Source organism: Benincasa hispida, chromosome 2 (assembly GCF_009727055.1).
Source record: "Benincasa hispida cultivar B227 chromosome 2, ASM972705v1, whole genome shotgun sequence".
NCBI classification, from domain to species: Eukaryota; Viridiplantae; Streptophyta; class Magnoliopsida; order Cucurbitales; family Cucurbitaceae; genus Benincasa; species Benincasa hispida.
The window spans coordinates 47,828,916-47,855,588 of NC_052350.1; the positions used below are offsets into that span (position 1 = coordinate 47,828,916).

At 31.8% G+C, this 26,673-nt stretch overlaps 1 protein-coding gene across 4 annotated transcripts; it reads right to left on the minus strand.

The window, feature by feature from the left end:
* Positions 1 to 61: 61 nt before the first annotated feature.
* LOC120071235 (alpha-aminoadipic semialdehyde synthase) lies at positions 62 to 18,768 on the minus strand. 4 transcript variants are annotated; one of them, XM_039023380.1, is made up of 26 exons: positions 18,608 to 18,768; positions 18,389 to 18,491; positions 17,544 to 17,800; positions 17,366 to 17,452; positions 17,151 to 17,280; positions 16,529 to 16,702; positions 15,073 to 15,155; positions 13,614 to 13,730; positions 12,831 to 12,906; positions 11,342 to 11,513; positions 11,030 to 11,126; positions 10,261 to 10,427; positions 9,842 to 9,896; positions 9,600 to 9,740; positions 8,188 to 8,532; positions 7,910 to 7,990; positions 7,683 to 7,748; positions 6,242 to 6,359; positions 5,240 to 5,369; positions 3,955 to 4,034; positions 3,510 to 3,668; positions 2,996 to 3,227; positions 2,786 to 2,894; positions 1,309 to 1,470; positions 1,156 to 1,225; positions 62 to 432 (listed from the first exon to the last, which is right to left on the minus strand). In XM_039023380.1, exons 3-26 carry the CDS (start codon positions 17,790 to 17,792, stop codon positions 377 to 379), a joined length of 3,156 nt encoding a protein of 1,051 aa, XP_038879308.1. In that variant the 5' UTR covers positions 17,793 to 17,800; positions 18,389 to 18,491; positions 18,608 to 18,768; the 3' UTR covers positions 62 to 376. The 4 variants fall into 4 exon arrangements, with proteins under 4 accessions (XP_038879308.1, XP_038879309.1, XP_038879310.1 ...); XM_039023381.1 differs by having other exon boundaries at positions 18,384 to 18,491; XM_039023382.1 differs by lacking the exon at positions 18,389 to 18,491 and having other exon boundaries at positions 18,608 to 18,764.
* Positions 18,769 to 26,673: the final 7,905 nt, after the last annotated feature.

The following is a 26,673-nucleotide window of genomic DNA, read 5'->3' on the forward strand; positions in this document are numbered from 1 at the left end:
GTGACAAAACTAGTCCTGGTCACACTTCGAGACCGTAATGAAAGAAAGGGAAGAAATTCTCGAACGAGAAAAAGAATCTTATGACTTGAAAAGCTTTGAAGTTTGAAGATATACAGGGTATAATATGAATTTCAATGACAAATAATCATTATCAATAGAAACTTTATTTACGGATTATCATTACAATTGCTAGACACCCATGAAATTTGTTTTATGAGATTCTAGTGTGACGCCCATATATAAATTGTTTTGAGGGCTTGTTGAGTATTAGATCAAAATCATGTTATGATAATAGATCTTTAGTTATATATTACTATATTACTTCCCCAATTGATTCTACCCTTTTTCTTATTATTATTGTGAGAGAGAACCAAAGCTAGTATTCAACCTTCTCTGTTAGTTTGAAACCATATGCTTGTAAAAGATCCAAAGCTGCAACATGAGGGGAAAAAAAAATGAAAAAAATGGTTAGCGAGTTTGATAATTTGTATGAATTGTAAGTTGTTTTTAAAGCAATTGGACAGGGATCTTGACTTGGGCAAAAGTAGATCCTTCGGCATAGACCGAGTCAGCTTGATCGACCAAAAGCCAATTTCATAGCCTACTTCATGGACTGATCAATTTGATTCGTTCTATTGGCCTTTTGAATAGTCTATTAAATACTTGTTTTAATGATTTTATTCTTCTGTAAATCAATCCTCATTTGGTAACCATTTGGTTTTTTTAATTTTAGTTCTTGAAAATTACACCTACAAATATCTCTTCCATCTCTAAATTTTTTATTTAATTATATACTTTTTACCAATGTTTTTAGAACCTGTTTTCAAAAACCAAACTAGGTTTTGAAAACTAAAAAATGTAGTTTAAAAATCTTGTTCTTGTTTTTAGAATTTGGCTAAAAATTCAATTTCTTGAGAGATGAAAACCATGGTAAGGAAGGAAGTAGGTTTAATTTTTAAAAACCAAAAACCAATCAAATGGCTACCAAACGGAACCTTAGTTGTTGAGTTTGTTCAAGACAAGTGATGAACCATTAACCTAACCATACTTTTCATGGTCAAAAAATACTCGAAAGGCTTATTTTCCATGCATTTCATGATAACAATTAAAGAAACGTAAATCCAAACCAGAAGGAAATGATATGGTTGCACTAACCTGGAATATAAACTTCAGATTCAATGGGCCTTAAAACACCTCGAGTCTTGATTTTGTTTGTTAATAAAAGCTGCATTGACATAATGTAGTTACATCAACGAAAGTTGAAGCTTTAATCAAGATTATGGTACAAAAACATGTATAGGTCGTTACCAAAGCCCCAATAGCTGCTGGAATACCGACAGTAAGAGCCATTGCACTTGTGCTCTTTCCATTCCTCGTCCTCCCGAATTCTAGTAACGTGGCCTTCCGACACTCAGTATGTTGACCGTCTGGCATTGCTACTTGTATTTCGTGATGTAGAAGTACCATATCCTGATCATCAACATAAATGAACATGTAGTTTTAAGAGAGAAAAAAAAAAAAAAAGATTCTGAGAAATCACAAGGCAAACACCCCGTCTTATATATCTACTTCACGGAAAATGCAAAATAAGAGTTCAACGATTACAATAGGAAAAGTAGAACAGACAACCATGAAATTAGATGAATAGAACCAAACACCCTCAGCACATTCGAGAGAGCTCTCTCCAAGAAAGCCACCCTACCGAACTCCCAAAATGGCCCCGCTAACTACTTCCCCCCTTGGATATCCACTCTTACCCTCTCGCAAGTATAAACAATCGGAGCCCTCACAATGAATGGTTGTAACATTTTCAAATAACACATTTAGAGACGAAGAAAGAAAACCTTCGATAGAAATTGTCCTATTCCTTCTAACCCAAATATCTACTCCACAGCCTCATAAATAACCTTGAAAATACCAACTTCTATCTCGCACTAGAAGATCTTTCATCCTTTTCATCCTACGCCAATTTAATTGAGAACTATAATAAACATAAGCACACGCCTTCAAGTAGATATCTTTATTCTTCAAAATCTTTCCAACAAAGGCTGCATCACTTGGGACTGATCATCAAAGATGGGAACAATAGGGAAATCCTCTGCTTAGTCCTTATGCAATCAGAATTGAAGAAAAGAGGAGAAAACAGAAAGCTAAATTGCAAAGAATATCAGAGATCTACTCTCTCCCATATAAGCAACAATCAACTAATAGTAGACCGATAATTTAACCAAGAATTCCGGTCTTCAAGGCCTTGCTACCTTGTCTCTCTTTTAGATTCCTAAGGACTGAATCTCCTCCCTATCTAGTTGAAAGTTCTCTTTCTTTCTCCTTCAAAACACTTGGAGTCCCTCTTTAAAACTCCAAGTGTGAAGTCTTTGTAAATTGTCTTTTTCTGAAAAAAAAAAAAAAAAAACTTGTGCACGTGCAGATGTGAGGTTTCTATCTCCAATATAGATCCAACATATTTTCTGTTTAATTTTCAATGATGTGATCTTATATATATTGATAAGATTGAATAAAATAATGTAATAAGTGGTAAAAAATTATTGCATCTCACAAATTTGAAACTAGGTTGTTTAAGATTTTTTTTCTTCACTCTCTTCCCTTTAAGTGTAACCTGAACTCTGACCAAGAAAGAACTGAAAACTCTTTTGCCATTTCTGACATCAGGATGCAAAAGACAAACCAAGACAAACAAGTAGCTGTCTAATGAAAAAAACACATGGTAAAAGCATACTAAAAATTATGAACGAACATTAACAGGGAAAAAAAAAAGAAAGTGTACCTGCTCATTTTTTAAGTAGGTTAACCTTTCTTCCATTCTGTAACAGGTAACGTCAAATGCACTTTGGCAAGATGAAGGAATCTCTGTTGGCTCATGAAGTCCTAAGAATCTGATCCATTGGAAAGGAAGATACCCATTTCATTGTTAGCCCCTCATACAGAAAATAGAATTAATCTTTTGAACAGAAAAGGAACAAGAAGAGCTGCATACACGATTGTTTTGGCTACTCTAACAGCAGTTTCTTGCTCCTTACACAGTCCACTAGAAATAATACTCTCACTGATGTCCTTCTCTCCAATCGTAGAGTTAATCGAGTCTCCCTTAATTTTGAGAAGCTCAAGCAAGAAATCTCGAAATAGTGGTCTCCCATTCCTAAGAAAGGAATGGACTTCAGTGTCTAGGAATCCAATTCTTGCCAGGGTCCCCATCACTTTGCTAAACCCTATACATATTAACAATAAATGAGTTACAAAACACAATTTCTTAAGTTGAAATCAGAAAAACCTAGGTGCCACTTGCCACTAAAGAGCTAAATACACGAAACTAAGTAAAGTCTACTGATTGCACTTCTCCAGTCTGATCCTCTAAAGTATGGAAAATGTAACAGTTGTTTTTCATATAGCCCTTTCTCTCATAGTTAACCAGATGTCCTCAAGATGTGTTAATCAAGATTTTAAGTGAGATTCTTCAGGAAAACATGTTTAAAAGCCAAAAGTGAACATGCCTTCATAACGTAGGGTTCCACGAAATATGGTCAATGCCTCGTGACCGATGCCATATACGTCTCCATAGATTAAGGAATTTCGATTTGGAATGCACTCCAAAGCAAAAGCTGGAAGGTCAGGTAAGCGCAGTCTCACAGCAGAGTCATAAAGATCCTTTCCTGCAAGTTTGAACTGCTCGAGTAAATTTTCTTATCAAGAAGTATTAATAAAAAAAAATTAGGTTTATTGTCTACTATACATCTTAACGTAATAACTTTGAAACAGAATACAACAAATTTCGAAGATTTGACTGGTAATTGTCTAAACTAAAGAGTTAAAGCTCTAAGAGTTTCATACTCTATAAGCATAAGGCATATCTTCTTGTGTCCGAGAAAATAATAAATTAAGTGCAGAGTGCAACATATTCTTGTTAACTTGACTTTTTCCGGAGTGTTAACAGCTTACCTTCAACTTTCACTGTTTTCCCTTCGTATTTATATGTAGCTGGATTGCTTCCAGCTCGAATAGCTCCAGCAGGATTCCAACTAACATATTTCAGAAAGTAAGAGATGTTATTGAATTTCCATAAAATTAGATGACGCATTTAATAAATATAAAATATTTAAAATTGAGAAATGATCTTCACAAGGCTTAGTCATAGTGTTTGGTAGCGGGAAATTTGGATATTTTCATGCATAACACAATGTTTTCAATATAATCTGACTGAAGAGTATAAATCAAAGCAACCAAAGTAGAGAAATTTGCCAGGATTATCTTGGAAACTTCGACTGCGAAACAGTAAGATTATGAACAATGAATGCATGTTTAAGTATTTTATGTACAGAGTCTTCTTGGCCTCTTTGAAAATAAATTCTATGTCACATAGGCCGGGCATGAAAGTGGCTTAATATGATAATAGGGTCCAAATATTTATTTACATAAAAGACATTCATCCATTCTAAGTTTCCGGTATACTCATCTGTCCACTCACTCATGTTTCGTTCATTCAAATGTATACAATCTTCCATCAATTTAAGTATATGACACAGAATGATGACTTTTCTCCCCATCTTGTACAGCATGCTCGCTCATGTACAACAATAAGTTAATCCTCAGAGTTAAACTTACAGTTTCCTCACCAAAAATGAATAAAAACCTATAATTAAATTTTCTGACTTCCAATTATCACTTTACACTCTATCAAGCTTGAAGTGCATGTCAACATATTGTTCCTCTCTAGACAATTTTGACCGAGTTCTTATATCTTGAAGATGTTGGCATACCGAACTTCAAGATACTTTTAATTTGCATTCTTACATGTATTGTAAGATTTTACCAGGTGTATATTAGATAATTAAATGTTATTTTCAGTCAATTGTTATTTTAAAAATTTTTACTTTTGAACATAAAAATCATTAACGTGTTATTTCAGTTCCTAATCCCAATAGAAACTTATTTGTTATATATCTAAAAATTTGTAAATACTAGATTTAACTTCTGTGAGTTTCCTAAAAAATTATCAACATTGTTTAAAATTTTTTCTGGAAACATGTAGGTACAACACCACCAAAATATTGATAGGCATAGAGGGACGATATATAAATTCTGTGCCATCACCGTTACATGTCTGGTGAGTGGTGACATCATTTATCCATTCTACAAGCACTTTTGTTTATGATTCACCTTTTTTTAAATAATCAAGAGTTGTCAAAGTTCATAAATCATTAGGACAGATCATTCTAACAAGTACCTGAATTTATATGCTAATGGATTGTTTGCCGATTCTGGAGATGGAATTCCTCCACAATATGATACAAAGGACTTGACTATCCTCTTTTGGAGATGTGACTCATTGATCATCTTCATTGCTAACATATGATCTGAAGCACCGTCCACCAAATCCCAAATTGTGAGAAAAAAATTAAAGAGAGAGAGAGATTATAAAAACAGTATCTCATATAATCACAAAGTTAAAGGGATTTAAGAAATTAATAAATATGGTACTCATTTTACAGCTCTCCCCCATTGATTTGGAACTACTGATATAATGATTTAGAAAATAGAAGTCGATTTCTATCTTTGTAGTGTGCCTACTTAATTTGTGAAACTATGATCCAGATGATGTTATTAGAGGCATATCTCTTTCCACACTTCTCCTTTTGAAAAGAGAACACTCACGTGGGCTTTCCTTTTTCAACCAAAAAAGGGGGCAGGTATTTCGATTTTTTTTCTTTTCAAATCTGCATTATGAACTTCTACTTATAAAATTATGATTAATTAACAGAAGCATGTTGATTACGTCATTATGTGGATCAAATAGAGAAGTTTACATATCAAAGAAATTTATTAGCAACAAGAAAATCGTAAAGAAAAAGGGATACATGTAACATGATAAGGTATGTGAGCGAAGGTTCGTTTTCACAGAAATCCATTTTCCACTTATAGCTCTTTAAAGGACAAATGTCATTATTGGTGGGCCTCTACATTAAAGTCTAAGAGAAGTTATTATTTGGAAGGTAGAACGTAAAGGGCTGATCCATAAGTAACAATAAAAGAAAAGGAGCAAAATTATATCAGAATTCTTTCTCTACAAGGTCTGATGATTCTAAAACCATAGAAGTACGTAATTTTAAAATCTAGATTAGTCAGCAAAACTTAATTCGGATTAAAGGAATTCAAAAGATTACACGGCAAGCCCATCTTTCAATAGCCTTAGCCGTTAATATAAACTAGAATAAAAGGTTTAGACTACCTATTCCAGGATCTAGACCCATCTCCCCAAGAATTGTTATACCAGCATTCCTTGCCTTTTCATCTAGCAATGACATGGTATCATTAATGTAGCTAGCAGTGACTAGATGCTTTCCAAGCTGCAAACAAAAGAAATCATGTTTAAATTAGAATGCGGAAGAAAAAAATGTACAATACATAGTTTCTTCAATTTTAAAAATTTAGTTTCTCCAATACGTTGATTTCTAAGATCAGAACAAAAGCACTATTCTTCCTTATAAGAAAAGATCAAATTTAAAATTAAAAAAATAAGAATAAATAAAACAACAATGGATGAACAAACAACTAGCAATTATCCTCACAAATAGAACTCCCTTGAAATTTTACCCAATATTCAGATCCTTGGATCCTAAAGCACGAGAGAACAACATGGATTGCCAATTACGATTAGTGTGAAGTTCTCCTTCCTCACCCTACAGCCCAAAAAACCTCTATCCATCTCCATAAAAATAAGTCTAGTAAAGACACCAATCATTACAAAATAAAACTGGTTGAAGAGAGGGATCGTTTACCTGACTGACACCATTCATCAAAGAAACAAAAAAAATCCCCTCAGGCTTCCCATTGAATAAAATAGATAAGTTAGTAAATCCCAGAGAATTAAGTTCCCCACTTATAACTAAAGCATTCAATCCATGACACTTAATCCAACAAACCCAAGATTCCACACGATTATGGCTTCTTCAAAACTTCTACTCAAATGAACCCACTCACACTCAACGACACTCACCCAAGGATAGCTAGGAATGGGAAGGGATGCCAAAAGGTCACATATCATCCCACTCTCACATTATTTAAATATTCCTCCCTTTTTTTTATTTCCTTTTAATTAAAAACTAAACTTTCACGGAGAGAAAATGAAAAAATACAATGGCATACCAAAAAGAGAGGCCATAATAGGAGACAAAGTACAAGAAAGGCCTCCAATAAAGTAAAATGAGTTTTAACGAATAATTACAAGAAAAAGCTTCAGTGAGAAGTTTAACTTCCTCTCTTTTAGTAGCCACTTGTTCTTTTTCACCAACCATTCCTTGGTAAATTGTTGTTACATGCATTACACTTTCTAGAAGTTTCTTATAACAAAAACTCTCCCTCCTTAGGCAATTTCTTAGTGCCATGATCTTTGTAAAGGATATATTAACTTCATCTCATTTTGCCAAGTATAGCTCAACTGATTAAGACATATATCATTGGTCAAGTGGTGATAGGTTCAAATCCCCCCACCCCCACATGATATTGTTTAACTCAACCTTGTTCTCCAATGCTCATCAGATATAATAAATTCCAACATATCAGGTGAAAATTATATCATTTAACACTAGATAGCAAAAACAAAAAGGTTCCTGGACGACAAGGATAAAGTACATTATATAAAACTTATATTATTTAACACTAGATAGTACCTCAATGCATGCATTTGCTACAGTAAGATGGCAACTAGGTGGCAGCAGACTTATAACAACTTCAACCTGAAAACAAGACAACAGAAACTGATGAATGACTCATTGCTGCACTTCAATGCCAAATAATAGCATAAAGCAACATGTATGTAATTTTATTTTTTATTTGTTGCAAATATTTTTTAGTCTCGGTAAACCAGATTTTTAAGAGAGAATGTGAAAGTATGTACCTGTGAGATATACATAAAAAGTTTCTCAGAATCTGTAATATCAAGCTGCACAGCTGTTGCATTAGCGATGTCTTCAGTTATCTAAAATGACATTCAAAGACAGATAAAGTGCCCGTAAGCTAAATTGTACAATATGCATGTACAGTACCCTATCAAAGTAGGGAATGTGCATACTTTTCACAAAGTGCATTTGCCTATCCTCTTACTCCTACCATGCAGTGTCAAACCATAATATTCCGGCAGCAACATTCGTTATATGCAATTATAGAAGTTTTTACCTCTTCTGCATCCTTTAGGTAGAGAGAAGCAACAATAACTTCAATATCATTCCAGTCTTCAGCATAGTGCTCGAGAAAAGTTTTCCAGAATTGACAACATGAATTCCTTCCATTTGATGCTAGGAGGTCAACAGCTGGATAACAAACCCGACCTGCCCCAAGAAGTAAAACAGCAGTCTTCCTTTTTACATCTTCACTTTTATGGCTACTCTCTTGAATCTTACCAACCTTTATAAAAATCTTATTTATCTCATTATTTACGAGATTAAGATTTTCTTCTGGATTAGCCATCAGACTTAGAGAGTAAATGATCTTATCCAAAATCACTATATCATCAGCACCAATCTGCCAAAAATAGGATGATCACTTAAGGAAAACATGAATCAAAATAATGTCTGCATAGACATGGTGGAAACTTGTCTGACTTTGTGTTTTTAAATGCCCAAGGCGCCTTAAGGCACAATGACCCTCTGGAGTCTAGGCGTAAGGCGCACAAGAAAACGTGGACTTTTTTTTTGTGAGGTGCACTATATATAAAAATATTACATTAAAAAGAGAGTATAATTGAAGTGGAAATATGGAAAAAAGGGACCCAAAACACTAAGAATTTTGCATTTAGGTTTGGTAAACTTGATCCTTTTAGTTAATAAAGAAGGAAAATCCTTAATTATTACGATTTTTTAAAAATAATTGAAAAGCCCCTAGGCGTAGGCTTTGATCCTTGGGGCTTTACAAAAGGCGCGCGCCTAAGGCATGCCTTATTTTATGAGCTTCGCTTTTCCAAGGCGAGGCGTCAGACCTACGTCTTGGGCCTAGGCGTGCACCCAAGAGGGCTTTTTAGAATACTGGTCTGACTGATTAAAATACCAAAGGGAAAAAATGGTTTACCAGAATGGAAGGATCACACAAAATAATAAATTTGAATGGTAAACGAGGGCTTTAAGAGTATGAAAACAAATTGGTGGATAAATTGCAATAGTATACTTTCAAAACAACGTTTTTCCCTGAGCACCTGAGAAAAATATTTTGAACTACTAACAGGAGACAAATACAATTGAATTTAAATAAAATCTAAACAGCAACTAGTAATCATTAGAATTCTAGTAAAGTTTTATGTATGTGACATCTAACAACTAACAAGAACCATCAGATATTTAGCAAGTGCATCATATCCTGTATCCATTCTCGGTACATACTTTGCAAGAATTTGATTTCAGTAGTTATAAGCTCCTTTCTATCTAAATAAGGAGAAAACATTCAGTTCAGTTCAATCTAAGAACTATAAGAAATGAGATATAGACATTCGTACTGCATGACCTCAAATGAAGATTTTGAAGGAAAAAAATTAAATAAGAGCAGTTTTTCCAACACATTCATCTCTCATATATAAACTGGATTGGGAGGATGCTTACTTCAAGGTCTGAGTGTGACATAGCATTTGCATTCTGGCCCACTTGACAGTGAACCAAGTGAAATGAGCCACCAGCTGCTTCAATAATATCTAAGGCCTCATTTATTAGAAATTGATCGAACAAATGGCCACTCAAAGACACCTGGAAGAACAAATAAAGTTAGGATTTACTTCAACCATAAAATTTGTGGACTATGGACTAACCTGAGAAACAGTATCTAATATACACCTTCAGCAACCTACCTGTATATTGAACTTTTTGTTGGAGTGGCCATTGGCAATATCCACAGAAAACTCTCTGAAAGTTAAGAATGATAGCTTCAGTTATTAAAGGAAAAGATAAAGCATAGCATTAGCATTAAAACGTGACCTTAGAAAAATATTTCTATTTTTAATAGCAAAGTATAATGTTTAAATGCTGATTATAAAATGAAAAATGAGTGCTCAATGATGTATTGTAACATGTCAAATGCCTTCTCAGTCTCTTGGGCAATTTTTCCAGATATATTTGTGGTCAATTTTATTAAATTCTTAGTTTTGACATCAACTTCAAGAAACTACACTTGCAGTCATCTGAGAACTACACAGCTATAGATTGAACTGAAGATGAGCACCCACTAAAATAAAAATGAAATAATAAGGTGGTGAGTACAGATGCTTACTCAGATTCAGACTTCCGCATACGTGGAATATATTCATACAAGGAGGTTAGTGCCCCTCTATGGACTATGCAGGCTCTCCTCAAATGCATGGGTAACTCTAAGATGTCGACTACAGATGCAAGACTGCCAACAAATGCCGATAAGATGTCTCCAAAATGCTGAGAGGCCTTTTAAAATAAAAGAACATGTTAAACAAAGAGAATTAAAAATACATATAAGAAATAAAATATTATTTTTCTTAAATCATTGATTGATCCAAAAAGTTTAAACTGATTGGTGAAGACAAATTTAATATCATCTAACACTCTCCTTCACTTGTGGGCTTGAAATATGTAGAAGAGCCAAACAAGTGGAAATCAATATTAAATGGGGAGGAAATAACATTGCAGGGCTCGAACACAGAACCTCCATGGACCGCCTGCTCTGATACCATCTTAAATCACCGATTGACCCAAAAGCTAAAGCTAGCGGATAAAGGTAAATTTAATCTTATATCATCTAACAATTTTTGTCCCCCTTCATAGTCATATACTATGTAAGTAAAAATCTAAAAGTGGAGTAAAATGGTATAACTCATGGGGATGGGGATGGGGATGGGGGGAGGGGAGTAAGTTTTTTAGACGGCACATTATGATATTTGGTAAAGGTGGATTATCAATGAAATTAAGTATTCATGTTTCACTTCCCCCACCCTCCCACCCCAAACACAAACAAAAGATGGAAAAAGAAAAAGGAATAAACACCAGCAAAAGAGAAATATTCCACACACCTCTTTGGCAAACTCTGTTGGAAGAATGTCAACAGCTGAACAAATCACACCATTGCCTTCCAAATCATGGTGGTACGAATCTTTAATAGGATCATATCTGAAAAGTGCACATTTTTTACTTGTTCAAGAACTTAAAAAATTTCAATCAATAATGACGAAGTATCTGCAACAAAAAACCAACCAGATTTTCTAGGATCCTCAAGCAATATGGAATTTATTAAACAAAAATTAATGATCACAATAAGAGGGGAGGGGATTGAGAGGGAGTGATTGTCTACAGACTCTACATCCATGAATATTAATATTATGTACCGGAAGAAAGGAGAATCAATCGATGTTGTCTGATTAATGAATTCTATTGAGCCCCCTACATCACAAGTTATATCTGAAATTCCAACAAGAGGGCATCCGCTTCTCATTAGATCTTGAAACTGCACGGTGGTCAGCAACCGTGGAAATCTTCCCTCCCAATACATGCAATTTACTACAAAACAGAAAGGAAATTAACAAAATGTAGCAAGATAAGCATGTTGTTGTATCCAACCAGAATAATCCTCCCTCATTCTAGTACAAGGATCCAGTGAAATAGATTACAATTAAATCCCATTCCACCTCTGCCCAAGATGTAGCACATGCACTCAACTTTATTTAAACATATGACAATACTTTTCATAAATATGTACTAAAAAGAGTCGGATGTCAAGCATCACTCATGAAGATTGCATCCCTTGCCATAAAAAAATGAAAATTGTTAAAGCCAGACAAAAAAAACTCTCCCTTCTTCGGGCAACTTCATCATGTGGGGTAGGGGGATTTGAACCTATCACCTTTTGATCAATGATATATGTCTTAATCAGTTGAGCTATACTTACATGAAATGAAGTTAATGTATCCTTGCCATAAAAAATGGACAGCTGTTACAATGCAGGGGTCATTGTTACTAGATTTCTATTTAATATTTTTCCAAGACCAAAAACTCTCTTTGAAATGGAAAGCTGTGTGTGCACGTCGTACTAAATAACTTTAGGAATGAAAAATTTTATAATCGACATAATTGTATGTTTCGCACGATATTTTTCGAACTGGGTGTAAAGGAGGGTGTTAATTGATCTACTTGCGAAAGTTCGAGGTTTAAATTGATACCACTCCTTTGGAGTAAATTGAAATTTTTCCTAAAAAGTATGATATTTTTAGAATTATGTTCATGTAAGTATTAGAAGTGCATGGAATGTATAAACTGATAGCTGTGTTCCTTTTTCTTTTTCTTTTTTTCTTTGAGAAGACTCTGACAGCTGTAGTCTCCAAAACATCATCGATAATGAAATAATATTATTTGGCTTTTGCTCTTTGATCCCTACTTGGGTATAATTGTTCACTGAAAGTTTATTTTCATTATATATGTGGGAATATTTCCATCATTTACAAGTTTCATACCTAGGGCTTCAAAATGAATGAATGATCTACACTTGATATGGGAATAAAAAATCACGGGCATATATACCTGGGCACATTCAAATATTCGAACAAACGCCACATGAAGACTAGAAATATTATAGGACAAAAGAAATGGAAGATGTTATCCACAAATTCAAAAGCAAAATGCACCCTTTCAATTTCAATTAAGCTTGCAGGCTTGCAGCTACAAAATAACCAATCGTCTCTTTTAACAAAGATTAATAGTGAATGGGGTATATATTCAAAGGTAAAGAAATCTGACTTCCACTATGCCAGTTAAAACCAAAAATGTCAGTAAATGTGTCTCAGTTGAAGTTAACAAGGTACTAAGGAAAAGAAAGCATACCAATAACAGAAGCATATGGAGCTATCTTTTCATGGAATATAGGTCTATATTGGTCTGGATGAGCATAGTAATCAACCTGAAAAGCAGGATAAGAACTGGAATTTAGGTTCCTTTTCCCCCACTAAACCACATACAAAGCAAAAGGCATGCAAAGACATTGAAACACTTAATTTCAGACAAAGAAAATGAAGAGCTTATAGCAGATCCGAACATTCACAAATGAACTTAGATACAGGAAGTAAGAACTTAAAGCAATGTAGTCATCTGATGAAAGGAAATTCCAAAAAGCTTTAGAAAGGCAATATATCGTGGGACAATATAATACCAATAAGATATAATTTTACATGATTGAAAGTAGATTCGTGACATAAGACTTCTCACTTTGCATCTTTCTGAATCAACCAGAGGTATTTCAATAATACAACAGCATCAAGTCTATAAACTACAACAAATGTAACAGATGTATCATTGGGGAGTCATATCATTAATAATTTTCATAAACTGATTTTATCTTTTCCTTATTATACCACACTTATTTTCTAATGCTTAAAGAATAATGTGGCTGTATCTTTGTGGTGTCTATGTACATGATTTTCGTGTTGCAAATTTATCCAGAAATTACACGACCCTTCTATGATCAATCCATCCACTCTCTAATCAATTGATACCATGCAAAGCAAGTGACATTTTGTATATTTTACATTTCAGAAAGAAAATTCTAGAATCCAGAATCCCAATCACAAATTGACTCGAGCGGTAAAAAAAAGGTGAATAAAAACTTACTCGATCATATTTTTTTGTGGAATCTTTATGTTCAACCATGTGTTGGCAACTCACAACACTGCCAAATACTTGGAAGACCCTCTTTTTTGTTGCTCCATGTTGGCGAAGTTCCACATTCTAATAACAGTGGGAGGAAAATTGTTGAGCATCAAGTATCTAGAAGTTTCTCAAAAAAAAAAAATAGTCCTCCAGATAGAAAAAGAACGTGCTAAAGTCCTAGTGAGTATAAATAAGCATTGATTGAACATTGTGCAACATCAAAAACCAATCTTGCATGGAATACAATGCATGAGAATTAACCACTAGTCAGTTTGAGTTTTGCTTGATTCAGATTATCCCTCAATGCGATCATTGCCAAAGGTGAAATAATCAATGTCCATAAAATAATGACGATAATGATGATAAATACTTATTTAAAGAAAAGAGACACAATTTTAAGTGCCAATAATAATTATGACAGAAAGACTGCAGAAATTAATTCCAATGATTATAAATTTTCGATAAAAACATTACAAATTCCACATGCTAATTTTACCAATCAGTGTATTAAAGTCAAACATCAGAAAATGAGCATCTCTGTAGCAGAGGATATAAAATATTTAACATGATGGAGCGCATCAAATGTCATGACAGGATAGCCACAAAGACTGAAAAATTCTCTCTGAGTTCATTGAGGAGACTATAGACTTATTATGTAAATGGAAAAATTGTAGATTTCAACTTCCTATTTTTCTTTTTCAAAACCAATATGTAAAAATTGCAACGACACAATAACGAAAAGTAAGGCGTAATTTACTCCAATTATAAAAACAAATATTATAAGTAATTAAAGATCAATTAATCTATTCCATCTAAATTATTAGATGTTTGATTCTTTAAGACACTAAAGATAAGGTAGCATCATCCTAAGAAATTCAAATTTCACATTTTTTTTCCCAATGATTTTTGTAACTTCAATTTTAAGTAGTGGTTTCTAAAAATTATAAATATGTATCAAACAAATAGATCACAAGGCTTTTTAAAACAGTTCTCTATTTTATTTGAGAATTTATTCATTGTATCCATTTCTCATGATCGTAAAATGTTGTGCAGGAAAATTCATATTGAAATTAGACAATGATGCAACAAGCAGGAGGAAGAGTGAAGACAAGTAAAGAAAGGTAGGAATTGTGAATTATGAATGTTTAAGGAAAAGTTCAAATATATCATCAACTCACACCATTTCACAATTCCATCAAAGAAAAGTCAACATGTTGGGTAACCAATGTCTCTAATAGGTACATGACAGAGTAGGAGAACCCATAATACTGCCAACGCCTTCACTTAATGATGCTTGCTTACCTATCACCAACTTTGAATTTTCAACTTGCTTGACAACAATCAATTGGTTCATTATTGAAACGGGCCACTATGTTAATCATTTGTGAATAGGATATACGAAGGGGTACCTGGAACCCACCTTACCACATATTTCTGGAAGTTTACCCGGGTCCACAAAAGTGTGAGGAAGAAGCTTAAAAATTTCTTGCGCTCCATGAGAAACTGCAAAAGAAATCAAAGGGAGATCAAATTTGTGGAGGATGTATGCAAACCAATGTAATCGTCACTTTCTTAACATTATTGATACATGAGAAACTTGAAAGTTAATCAACCGTAATTTAATAATTCAAAAAACAAATTGTGGATGTATGCAAGCCAATGTAACGGTCACTTTCTTTATGAGATAATTGCATGAGAAACTTGAAAGTTAATCAGTCAGTAATTCGATGGTCAAAAAACAAATGTATTTGCATATCGTGATAGTTCCTTCTCTCTGTTTTTTTTTTTTTTTGAGTTCAAGAACATGTGAGATTGGGGAGATTCAAATATCTGATCTCTTTGGTCGATAGTATATGCCAAAACTAGTTGACCTATCCTCAGGTTGGCCATATCAAGATAATTTCATTGATGCACAAGTTTCCAAACTCCTTAAAAAAAAAAAACAAAAAAAACAAAAAAAATAAAAACAAACAAACAAACAAAAAACTGTAACAATAATTTTTGGGATCCGACTTCATTCAATTTGTTGCTCTTTTTAATTTCTTTAGTATGTAAAGTCTCAAGGCTACTCTTACAAAAACTCTAATTCAAGTATAGCTTAGTGGATGAGACATTAATTACTATTTCAAAGGTCAATAATTTGATTCTCCACAAACTCAAAAAAAGAAAAAAAAGTTTTTCTTATAGAATTTCTATAGTACAAATTAATATGGATTCTAACATACACCAACATTAGCTTCTTTGATTGGAAAAGTGTCTTAAAATCAAAATAGTTAAGCTGGCTGGATTATTGGTAATCCAGTTTTTTGAAGTACAAATATGTCAGGTTAATTGGCTAGGGAGATATTCTGGTAAACCTACTTCGTTTTGTTTGTATCATTCAAAGTGAAAAAGGATTTTTATAAAATGGATGAAATTTTAACATAGTGAAGTTTGATTTTCATGATTGTTCTTGAAGTAGTTCAATTCTCAGTTTGCAGGAGTGGGGAAATTCTGGATGTGTGCAGTGTCAGCCCTTCTTCTGGTTTTGGGTGAAGATGAAGGTTTGTATATCTGATGATAAAAATGAACATTGGCAAATTATCTAGAAAAGACTTTTATTTATCACTTTTTGTTGATCCAAAACTATAAACATTTAAATTTTGGAGACATTCTTACATCTTACAACTCTAAATGCTTCATTTTTCTAATATTTTCATTTTTCTCAACACATTTAATGAATTAATACAATTTCAGTTTCTATAACAAATATGATTAATCATGCATAAAAGTTTGGATTGTGATTATAGGGAGAAAACAATCACCAGCAGCTTCCGGATTTGTATCTATAAATATTATGAATTATGAAAAGGCCAATCAGTTAAAATATGAATTACCATTTCCTGAACCAGTAAACACAATGACCAAAGGACAAATCTCTGGTGGTAAGCCCTGTGTTGCGATCTCCTCGCCCACAGCTATTACTGCAGCCTTCGCAGAAGCCAGGGATGGATACATGTATGACATACCCAGCGAGAGGAAAGGAGTGGAAATCCCAAGGCTCAAATATCCTGCACAGATAACCATTTTTGGGGATCTTATCATTATTTATTATACCAGAGCATCCAACTGTCTTCATGTTTTGCATAAAAAAGGAAAAAAATCGAACTCAAGAATTGTGAATGTTTTGAATGTTTGATAGATTTAAAAGATTTGAAGGGGCAATAAGAAGGCAGAAAATACAAAAACAAAGTTAAATTTTAGTTGATAACCACTCTAATGCAGAACCAAATTAATGAAGGAAATTTGAAGCATAGATAGATTCTTTTGGTTTCTAGAAGACAAATTGCACTGATAACAAGGCCTAGCTAGATGAATTGAGTTCAATTTATGATCCCAGCCTACTCAAAACCCCTAACCCCTTCCTATCTCCATCCCTAAATATACTTTTATTGAATTGACAAGACTGGAAAAATCGTAAATAAAACATTAAAAGAATATTCCAGGAATGAAGCATACTCTGTCCTAATCCATGCAAAATGTCTATAAATCCAGCTCTGCCAGCATATTTTCCAAATGCAAGTAACCTTTTTCCGTGATCTCCAACTATAAGCTCGTAATCATATAATGATGCCTTTTCTGATAATATCTGAATGCCAAATAGAATATTAGAAGAAGATTATTTGTCAAAAGGAATTTAGAGTTGTCCAGTAATGATGCAATGAGTGTGGTACCTTATCTAGTAAAGGCATGTTTTCCTTTTGCGCTTTGTGAGTGTGGGAGAAGAAGCCATATGCTCTATCAGGAAGAATCATCTCCAGCTGCAAAGAAAAAAAAACCTGAATCAATTATCTGTTCTTTGCAATATAAAAAACAAAATGGGCAAAGGTGAATACAAAGAACTAATCACACCTTGGGTTGTTTGACACCCAGAATGAGACCGCATTCTGACAAATCCTCAAAAATTTCACAGCCTACATCCTCGTATTGTGCATCATGATAAATGCGTTTGGTCGATGGCTGAATAATTATACGTGATATTCCAGTTTTCTGCCTTCCTCCGTGCAGAAGTCGAGCACAGTGTTCTGGGGCTAGTGGCACCCTTCTTTCCCACTTGTTACAAGACTCGGATAGAATCCCCACAACTCCGTTCCCGAGCATGGTGTCAACTGCAGTAGGCATAATCAAACAATGAACGTGTGGTTTCTGAACCCGTTGAGATGACCCAAGAATTTCGCTATTTCGATTTTGCTTAAAGTGGTTCGATCCTCCCTTTATTTATCTTTCTTTTATCGTCGACAAAAAACGGAAATAGTACATCGCTTTGGTATACATTCAACCGATACTAACTGACTGCTACTAAATAAAACTCTAAAATAGAAGTTGATAAAAAACCTCATAAATTCGTTTTCATCTTCTTTATCGAGATTCTCTTCAAATTGATGCTACTGCACGTTTAAATTTACTTCGCCAATAATGCAGAAAGTTACAAAAAGTATTTTTCACTCAGATTCAAAAGTACGCACAACATTCAACACGCTATCTTCCACATGCACTCCCTCCTTCAAACTCATACAAATGCATAATAATCGGACCACTTTTTGCCACAATTAAGCAAACGAAAAACAGATCTCCAGAAAAATTAAGAAACGCTTTGTCTCCTACTCCAGTTTATGCGAAACCAGCTCGCAAAACAAACCAAATGCACGTATGAAAAGAGGAAAATGAAAAACGCACACATACACAACGCACATTACCAAAGAAGTAAAATCAATCTAATCCACAGCGTAAAACTCGAAGAAACGCCGAGATATCCACCGAAATCAAAAAAATCCGGAGCAGATTTTCGAGTTCGATTCTCTACAGTGATATACAGGACATAATCAGAATCGCATAGAGAGGACCAAATGAAATGAAATGAAATGAAATCAACATTCAATAATGTCGAGTGAAGAGATTTCAGAAACCGCCATTACCTTACTAAGAGCAACGAGAAATCGCCTTCGTGACGAGATAATTGCGTTGCGAGAAGATTACTTGCAGTGCACGGATGTTTCATCGCTTGAAAAAAATGGTTGGGTGCGCCATGGAAGAAGAGTTCAGCGACTTCGTTGTCTTTTGTCTCTGAATGGAGAATAGAGGATTAATTTAAGAAAAATATTTAGGTGCCCATGCACACGTACTATTTTAATTTGCCACGTTTCATAATTATCTGGAAGTCTTTTTCTCGATTTTAATCACGTAAAAATCTATAGTGCTAAATTAGTAAAAAAATAAAAATAAATAAAATTACTTTTTAATTTCGAATTTTGAAAAACATGTACCTTTCGTCCGAATTTTTAAAACATACATTTTTGTCCACAAATTTTTTAGAATAGATTCATTTTGTTCCAAATTTTCAAAATATATCTTTTTAATCCCGAAATTTTTAAAAATAAGTTTAAAAAGTTCCTATATTAATTTTTACTATTATTATAAATTAAAACAACCAATTGATTGTTTGTTAGGTCGGTGAATAGGTGAATTTTTTAAAAAAACATATTATTTCTTAAACAAAAATGTATGTTTTGAAAACTCAATGATTAAACACACCTATTCTTCAACACTCGTGGGCTAAAAAGGTAGCTTGTCCAACAAATTTATATATCTCTATTTATTAAAAAATTTATTTTAAATAACTGTTGAAAATATTTACAAACTATAGTAAAATATCAGAGTCTGTCTTTGATAGACTATTTATGACACGGATAGTGGTTGTGTCTATTTGTGACACGGATAGTGGTTTATCGTATCTATTGCAGATAGACGGTGAAATTTTACTATATTTGTAAATATTTTGTTTCATCCTTCTATATTTGAAAACAACGCTATTGATTGTTTGTTAGGTGAGCCAAATAGTAGAGTAGGTTTAGTAGTATAAAAAAATATATAGGAAAATTCTCGTAAATAGAAAAATTCAAAAAATATTTACACTTTATAGCAAAAAATTTCAAAAGTGTTTGTACTTTTGGAACTTTTTGCTGTAAAGTATAAATATTTTAAAATATTTTTTATATTTAAAAATATCTCAAAAATATATGGTTAAAATATCATTTTGTCTCTTTAATTTGGATTTTATTGGATTTTAAGGATCCGTTTGGATTAACTAGATTAAAAAAATGGTTTTTTAGAAAGTCATTATTATTTAAACTCTCTTGGTAAATTTTGTTGAAATTACATGTTATAAGTGTTTCGAAAATTATTCTGAGTGGTTGTCAAACATTTCAATTATTTCAAAAGTGACTTATTTTCAAAATTAAACGATTGAAAATTTTCAAAAAAAAAAACCACTTTAATCTCTAGTTTATACCTCAAAATGTATAATTTTAGTCTATTTAAAGCATGTTTGGAATGATTAGAGAAAAAAAAATATTTTTTAAAAAAGTCATTTTTGTTTTAACTTTATTTATAAAAATTGTTTAGAATAAAATTTGAAAGTTTTTTTAAAAGCTATTTTTAGTGTTACCAAACACTTCAATTTTTGTTTTTCAAAATTAAACATTTGAAAAGTTAAACCAAACACACTATTACTTTCAATAAATCTTAATTTTAGTCTCTTAAATTAAATTTTATTGAAATCGATTAAATAATAATAATAATTTTGATTAAGAAAATATAATATAAATACATTTTCAACATTTGATTGCGTAATTGCTAAACGTCTTCATTTTGGCTTATTATAGAATTACTTGTATCGTAGTTATTTGAAAGAACTTTCAACAGCATAGGTTATGCCTTTAAGCACTCCAATATCAAAATCAGTGGGATCGCTGATCTTTGAATTTTTAACTAACAAACAAAGCCTTTATCTTGAGTCTAGGACAAATCATTGTTAGACATCTTCACCGACTACCTTTGATTATTTATACTTGAATCATGCAGCTAGAGATTTGAATTTTGAACTAGAAATGAAGAATAGAAAGTTACATTCCTATTTGTTTGTTGTTAGTTGTTCATCTTCTTTAAAAAATCATACACAACTTTCAACATCAAACATTTATGTACTCGCAAAGTAGTTTGCGAAGATTCCTTAAACAATGACAATAAATTAATAATAAAGACTAAAATTTAAGTTTTGTTAAAAATATAGAGACTAAATCATATATTTAAAAATATAAGAATTAAAATTAAACCGTCCAACCAATATTTATGATAATAAACCTAGTAGTATTAAAAATTTTCTAAAGTGAGTCATCAACCGACAAATTTAATACGACAAAAGTTTGGATAAGGATAAATGGAGCAAAATCAGCTGTTTGGACACGTGGAGATTGGTGGGTGGACCCCGCCAGCTAATAACTTATTATTAAAATATTCAAATTTAAACCACTTTCTTGTTTTTTCTTACTTTTTTTTTTTCTTTTCCCGTTATGGATGATGCTGATAGGTCATTCGCTTGCTTACGTGACCCATTTAGCCACGTAAGTATATCAATATAAATAAGATTGAGCGCGTGTTTTGTAACTAATTGTATCACGAGGTTTGTCCAGCTCATTTACTTAATCTTGAAAAAAAATCCAATTATAAAATATTTCCAATACTATCTCAATTTAGCGTTGGTTATAAAATAAAATAGGTTTAAAGACTATTTTCTTACATGCATTTGTTGATTCATTTTGGTTATTATATTTTCAAAATGTTTATTTTAGTTCTCATACTTTCAATTTTAGTTCATTTTGATTATTGTAAGTTTAACCTTTTAATCATTGTATTTTAAAAAAGTGACTGTTTTGGTCCATTCATTTCTATTTTTACTTCATTTTTAAGGGATCAAAATGATTACTTTTTAAAAGTTCAAAGATCAAAATGAACAAAAGTTGAGAGTACAAGAATCAAAGTGAACATTTTAAAAAGTATAGAGACCAAAATGAACAAAAGTTGAAAGTATAGGGACCAAAATGAACATTTTAAAAGTATAAGGACCAAAATAAACAAAAGCTAAAAGTATAGAGACCAAAGTAGTATTTAAACCAATAAAATATTTAAGAATTGTCTGAACCTATGAAATAAAATAATGTATCATTTAATGATGTATCAAATATTGAATGAATGTTGTATGTGGTAAATAATAGATCGAGCATAGTTTAATTGGCATCCGAGTGTGCTGTAACCACAAGGACTTTGAATCTCCCTGTTTTATCCAATATTTTTAATAACTCCTAAAAAAAGGATATTAATATTTTAAAAAATACTAAATTAGTTAGCACAAATTTACTCATTTGGACTCTTATCAAATTAGGAATTATGGTTCAATTTATAATATACAAATTGGTCAAACTTAAATCAAAAGATGAGTTGGATAAACTTCCATTCAATTTGAATCAAATTAAATTTTGGCGTGATCAAATTTTTATCTCAAATTAGATTCCACACTCCACAAAAGTCTATTTTGAATTCTATTCTAAATTTAAATCAAACATCAGATAAAATCTAAATTTTACCTTGAATTAAATTAGTACACATTCTAAGATTTATCCCAAATATATTTTTTTAAAAAAAAATGTAATATTCAAATTAAAGTCATATAGAGAATTTGTTACATTCATATTAAATCTCATATTCATTTTGAGTGAATTTAAAAATCAAAATGTACAACAAATAAGGAAGGAAAACTCAAAATCAAATTTGTTACTATTAAAATTTTTGGTTGAAATATAGTTCTAATTGCATAGTATATACACGATAAAATTGAAAAGAAAGAAATCAACACACGATTTTGAGAACTTTTGGTTAAACAATTCTACACCTAAAACATATTTTCTAAACCCAAATTTAATTAACCACTTTGCATCTTAAACACAAATTATTATTTATCTCCACGAACTAATTAATTCTTCATACATACTAAACAACTTATACTTAATAACTCAACTTACCTCTCGCTCACTACTACAATTTTTGTATTGTCAATAAAACTTTCATTTGGGTGTCAATAAAACACCAATCCTAATCGACCAAAAACATATTTGAATAGCAATCCAAATCTATGATCGTGGTTGAATGGGATTTACTTTTGCTAAAGTTGTTAACTTACGGTCATTTGTGATGATAATTTTTGGATTGCTAAAATCCCATTTGGTAACCATTTTGTTTTTTGAAATTAAGACTATTTGATCCACATTTTTTACAATGATTTACATATTTTCTAAGTACAATGGTTGAATTCTTAGCCAAATTCCAAAACAAAAATAATTTTTGGAAGCTACTTTTTTTAGTTCTCCGACATTAATAAATGAAGAAATTTGGAGGTGGAAATGGTGGGTTATAGACTTAATTTTCAAAAATAAAAACAAAAAAATGAAATGATTATCACACGGAGCCTAAATTTTATATAATTGTTGGTTTTGTATGTGCTGTTTTAATTTCATATGAATGATTCAATATGAGAATTGCTAGTTGGGTTTTACAATTGTTGGTTTAGGACATTGTTACTTTTGTTTAAATCCAGGTTGAGAATTATTAGCTATAGTTGCCTGTGAAAATAAAATTTTCAGATATTAACTTAGGTTATGTAATTGCAGGTTACGTATGATGAGTCTAAATGATCTAGGGTTTTTATTTTATTTTATTTTTCATTGGATCTGTGATTCTTTTTTGATAGACACAATGAAAGGATCATTGGATATGTAATGTCATATTTCTAAAAGTTGACCCTTTTTTTTTTTTTTTTGGTGAAACCATACATTCAAACTTCAATTTGTTTACTTTATCTACTGTGAAAAAGAATAAATGTTAACTTTTGAGAAAAAAGAAGAATGAGAATCAAGGAATAATATTTCCCACTCTCTTTGTTAGCAGTTGGTTGACTTAAAATTTTATAAATGTTTTGAGAATAATTTTTATTTCTTTTAAGAAGATGCTTGAAAATAAGTTCAAAAGAAACCACCTTAATAAGTTAGTTACAGCCAAAGTGTTAAAAAGCTGTATAATAAAGATGACATTCAGTTATCACTACGGTCCATACTAATATAATTTTACTTCTTAAAACTCAGGATTGTTAAAAATAGAATTGATTATATTTAATTTCTTGTTGCTAGTCTTTAGGGTTGCTATTCTTTGTGCTAATCTTGTGCTATTTATTTTGGATGGTTAGTTTGTTATTTATGGTGTACTTTGAGTCTATATAAGGTCTAATTGCAATGAAATTCAAGGACTGGAGTTATTTATGGTGTATTCTCTCCATTTTTTTTTTTCTATCGAGTGGTATCTCCTGAATTAACCATGCTCTGTAGAATCCTTAGTGCCGAATTTAGTAAAGATGTATAGTGAAGCCTTGGAAGTAGTCATGGTATGATCCGTGGTTGAACTCTATTGGATAGGTGGTATACTCGTGTGAAAAAGAGTTAGCCTAGATATGAGTTAGACGGATGGATGACTATTTGAGGGGAGGCTCGGTTTGTTGTTGGGAATGCGACCAAAGTCCCACATTGGTTAGATAAGAGGAGGATTATGGGTATATAAGTGAGAATGACTATTTCCATTGGTATGAGGTCTTTTGGGGTGAAACCAAAAACAAAGTCAATAAGGGTTTATGCCCAAAATTGACAATATATTCTATACCTTTGGGGAAAAAAATGGTAAAAACATAACCTAATAAAGTAATATTAGTTTTTTTTAAGTAATAAATTAATATTAATTAATCATTGATATAAATATATCATTTATCATTTAGAATTAAGATTCTAAATATATATTTTTTAAAAGATGATTAATATTGTATATTATCTTAACCATTTCATATCAATTTTATTCGTCTAATTAACTTATACCTTTGTGATTATTTGCAGTAATTAGACTAAATTGTTTAATTATGAATATTATTTTAAATTAATGATTAATGTAAAAATATTTATTTATTTTGGTTGGGTTGATTGATTGATTAATTAAAAAATATATTAAATACACATAAATGATTGCATGAATTTTTTATTTTACATAATTAATTAATTATAACTTTTATCAACAAACTCATAACACTTACGTATTAAATTGGTTTTAAAATATGACATAGCAATTAATTGTAAAGTAGTTGTACACTTAATATGATTGATTGATCTCGATTATATTCCTGAGCTTTAAGATAGCTTTCAATTATGTATTTGTCATTTTAAAAGTTTTATTCTAATCCTTAACTTTTGAAATTGTTTCGAAACATTATTTTTATTTTCCATTATTCTCTTTTAAAATGAGTACGAAGATGTGACGTGGTGGTGAGTTTGTCAAAAAAAAAAAAAGTAAAAATTCTTAATCTCATTTGAAATAATGACCCATAATTTGTCGACATGGAAGTGTGGATTTGAGGCTTCTTTTAGTTTGATTATTAAAATGTCACGTATCACTTTGATATCTATAATTTAATACAACAAAATCTAGCACCAATATGATCTTTAATCATTGATACTACAATGATCAAGTCATCATTAATTTAGATAATTAAGAGAAATGAAGAACTTTTAGCGTATCTCGAATGTCACAAATTCTCTTGATTATATAGAAATACAATTTCATAAGGTCATTCCCTAATTAACTTCTTAGATCATAAATCAAACTATTACTAACCTTACAAATTATCGGAATTATTTCACTAATAGACTCAAGTACGTATAGAAATTAAACACTTCAATCAAACATATTTTCTCTTAGGGTGGCCTCTTTAGACTTTTATACTTAGACATTGTCGCTTTTCGTAGGTTGGCCTTTTTAAAGTCTATGAAGTTGACTTCTATGGCCTTCTAATTAACTTTCATGGTTGTTCCTAAGGGTAGGCCTTCATGGTTCTTATTGATTTCATAAGGTGAGTTTCTTAACTCTTATGGTTGAGTCTAGGGGTCCACCTCCATACTTAACATAATAATTTATTTCTTTTAAAATGACTTATTGAATCATCCTTGTAAGGCTAAAAACTTAGCCACGATTTTTACCTATCACAATAATAACAGCCAAAACGAAGATATTAGTTTATTTCGCGTAAATAACAAACGAGTTGAGTATTTGTTAAGATAACAATTGTAACACTAAGTATGTTCACTCAGTCAAGAAACCAAAAATTTGAATTCCTCTTCCACATATTGTTGAACTCAAAAAGGAAAAAAAAATATTGTGATGCTAAGAATGATTAGGAGATCTAACCAAATTAACTTAAGTAGACCAATTTTAATTTAGGTTAGAAAATATTTTTAGTCCCTAAACTTTCTGGAAAGTAACAATTTAGTCCATAAACTTTGTTGGTAACGATTTAGTTCCTATACTTTTAAATTTTATACTTCGACTAAAGGTCCATTTATATACAATAATTGCATTGTAGCGGATATAGTTTAGTGGTACAAGTATGATTCATTCTATTAATCCCTTAATAGTTGAGGGATCCTTCGATTTGATTAATATTTAGATAAAAAACTAAGAACTTTTTCGTAGAATCTTGGCTACTAAAAAATTTGTATTCCAAGCCCGGACAAAAAGGACAATATCAATCATACATGATTGAGTTGTGAAAACTTCTGGATAGGTATCCCACATCTGAACTGAATTATTTTTGGTCGAATTTGAATATCAGAATAGTAGATATAGTCATGATTCAATGGGTTAGGTCCACTTACTACTGAAAGCATCTAAGTAGTAAGCCTATCCCAAGATGAGTGCTCTCTTATTTCGACTTTCCTAGAGCCTCTGGCAGTACAACCGAGACATCAATGGGTTTCTCTGCCCCTACGGGGATGGAGCGACAGAAGTTTTGAGAATTCAAGAGAAGGTCACGACAAGATGAATCGTTTATCATAACTAGAATTTAGTTCTTGAACTTTAACAAGTAATGATTTAATCCCTATCATAAATGATATTAGTATGATTTAACGAAAATTCTTACATGTGCAAATTGATAAATGATCTGGAATCAAATTTATTTATAAGCTATAAAAACTAATTCATTACCTATTAAAAATTGACATTTCATTTTAATAAAAAATTTCACGATATGGACTAAATCGTTATAAATTATAAAGTATAA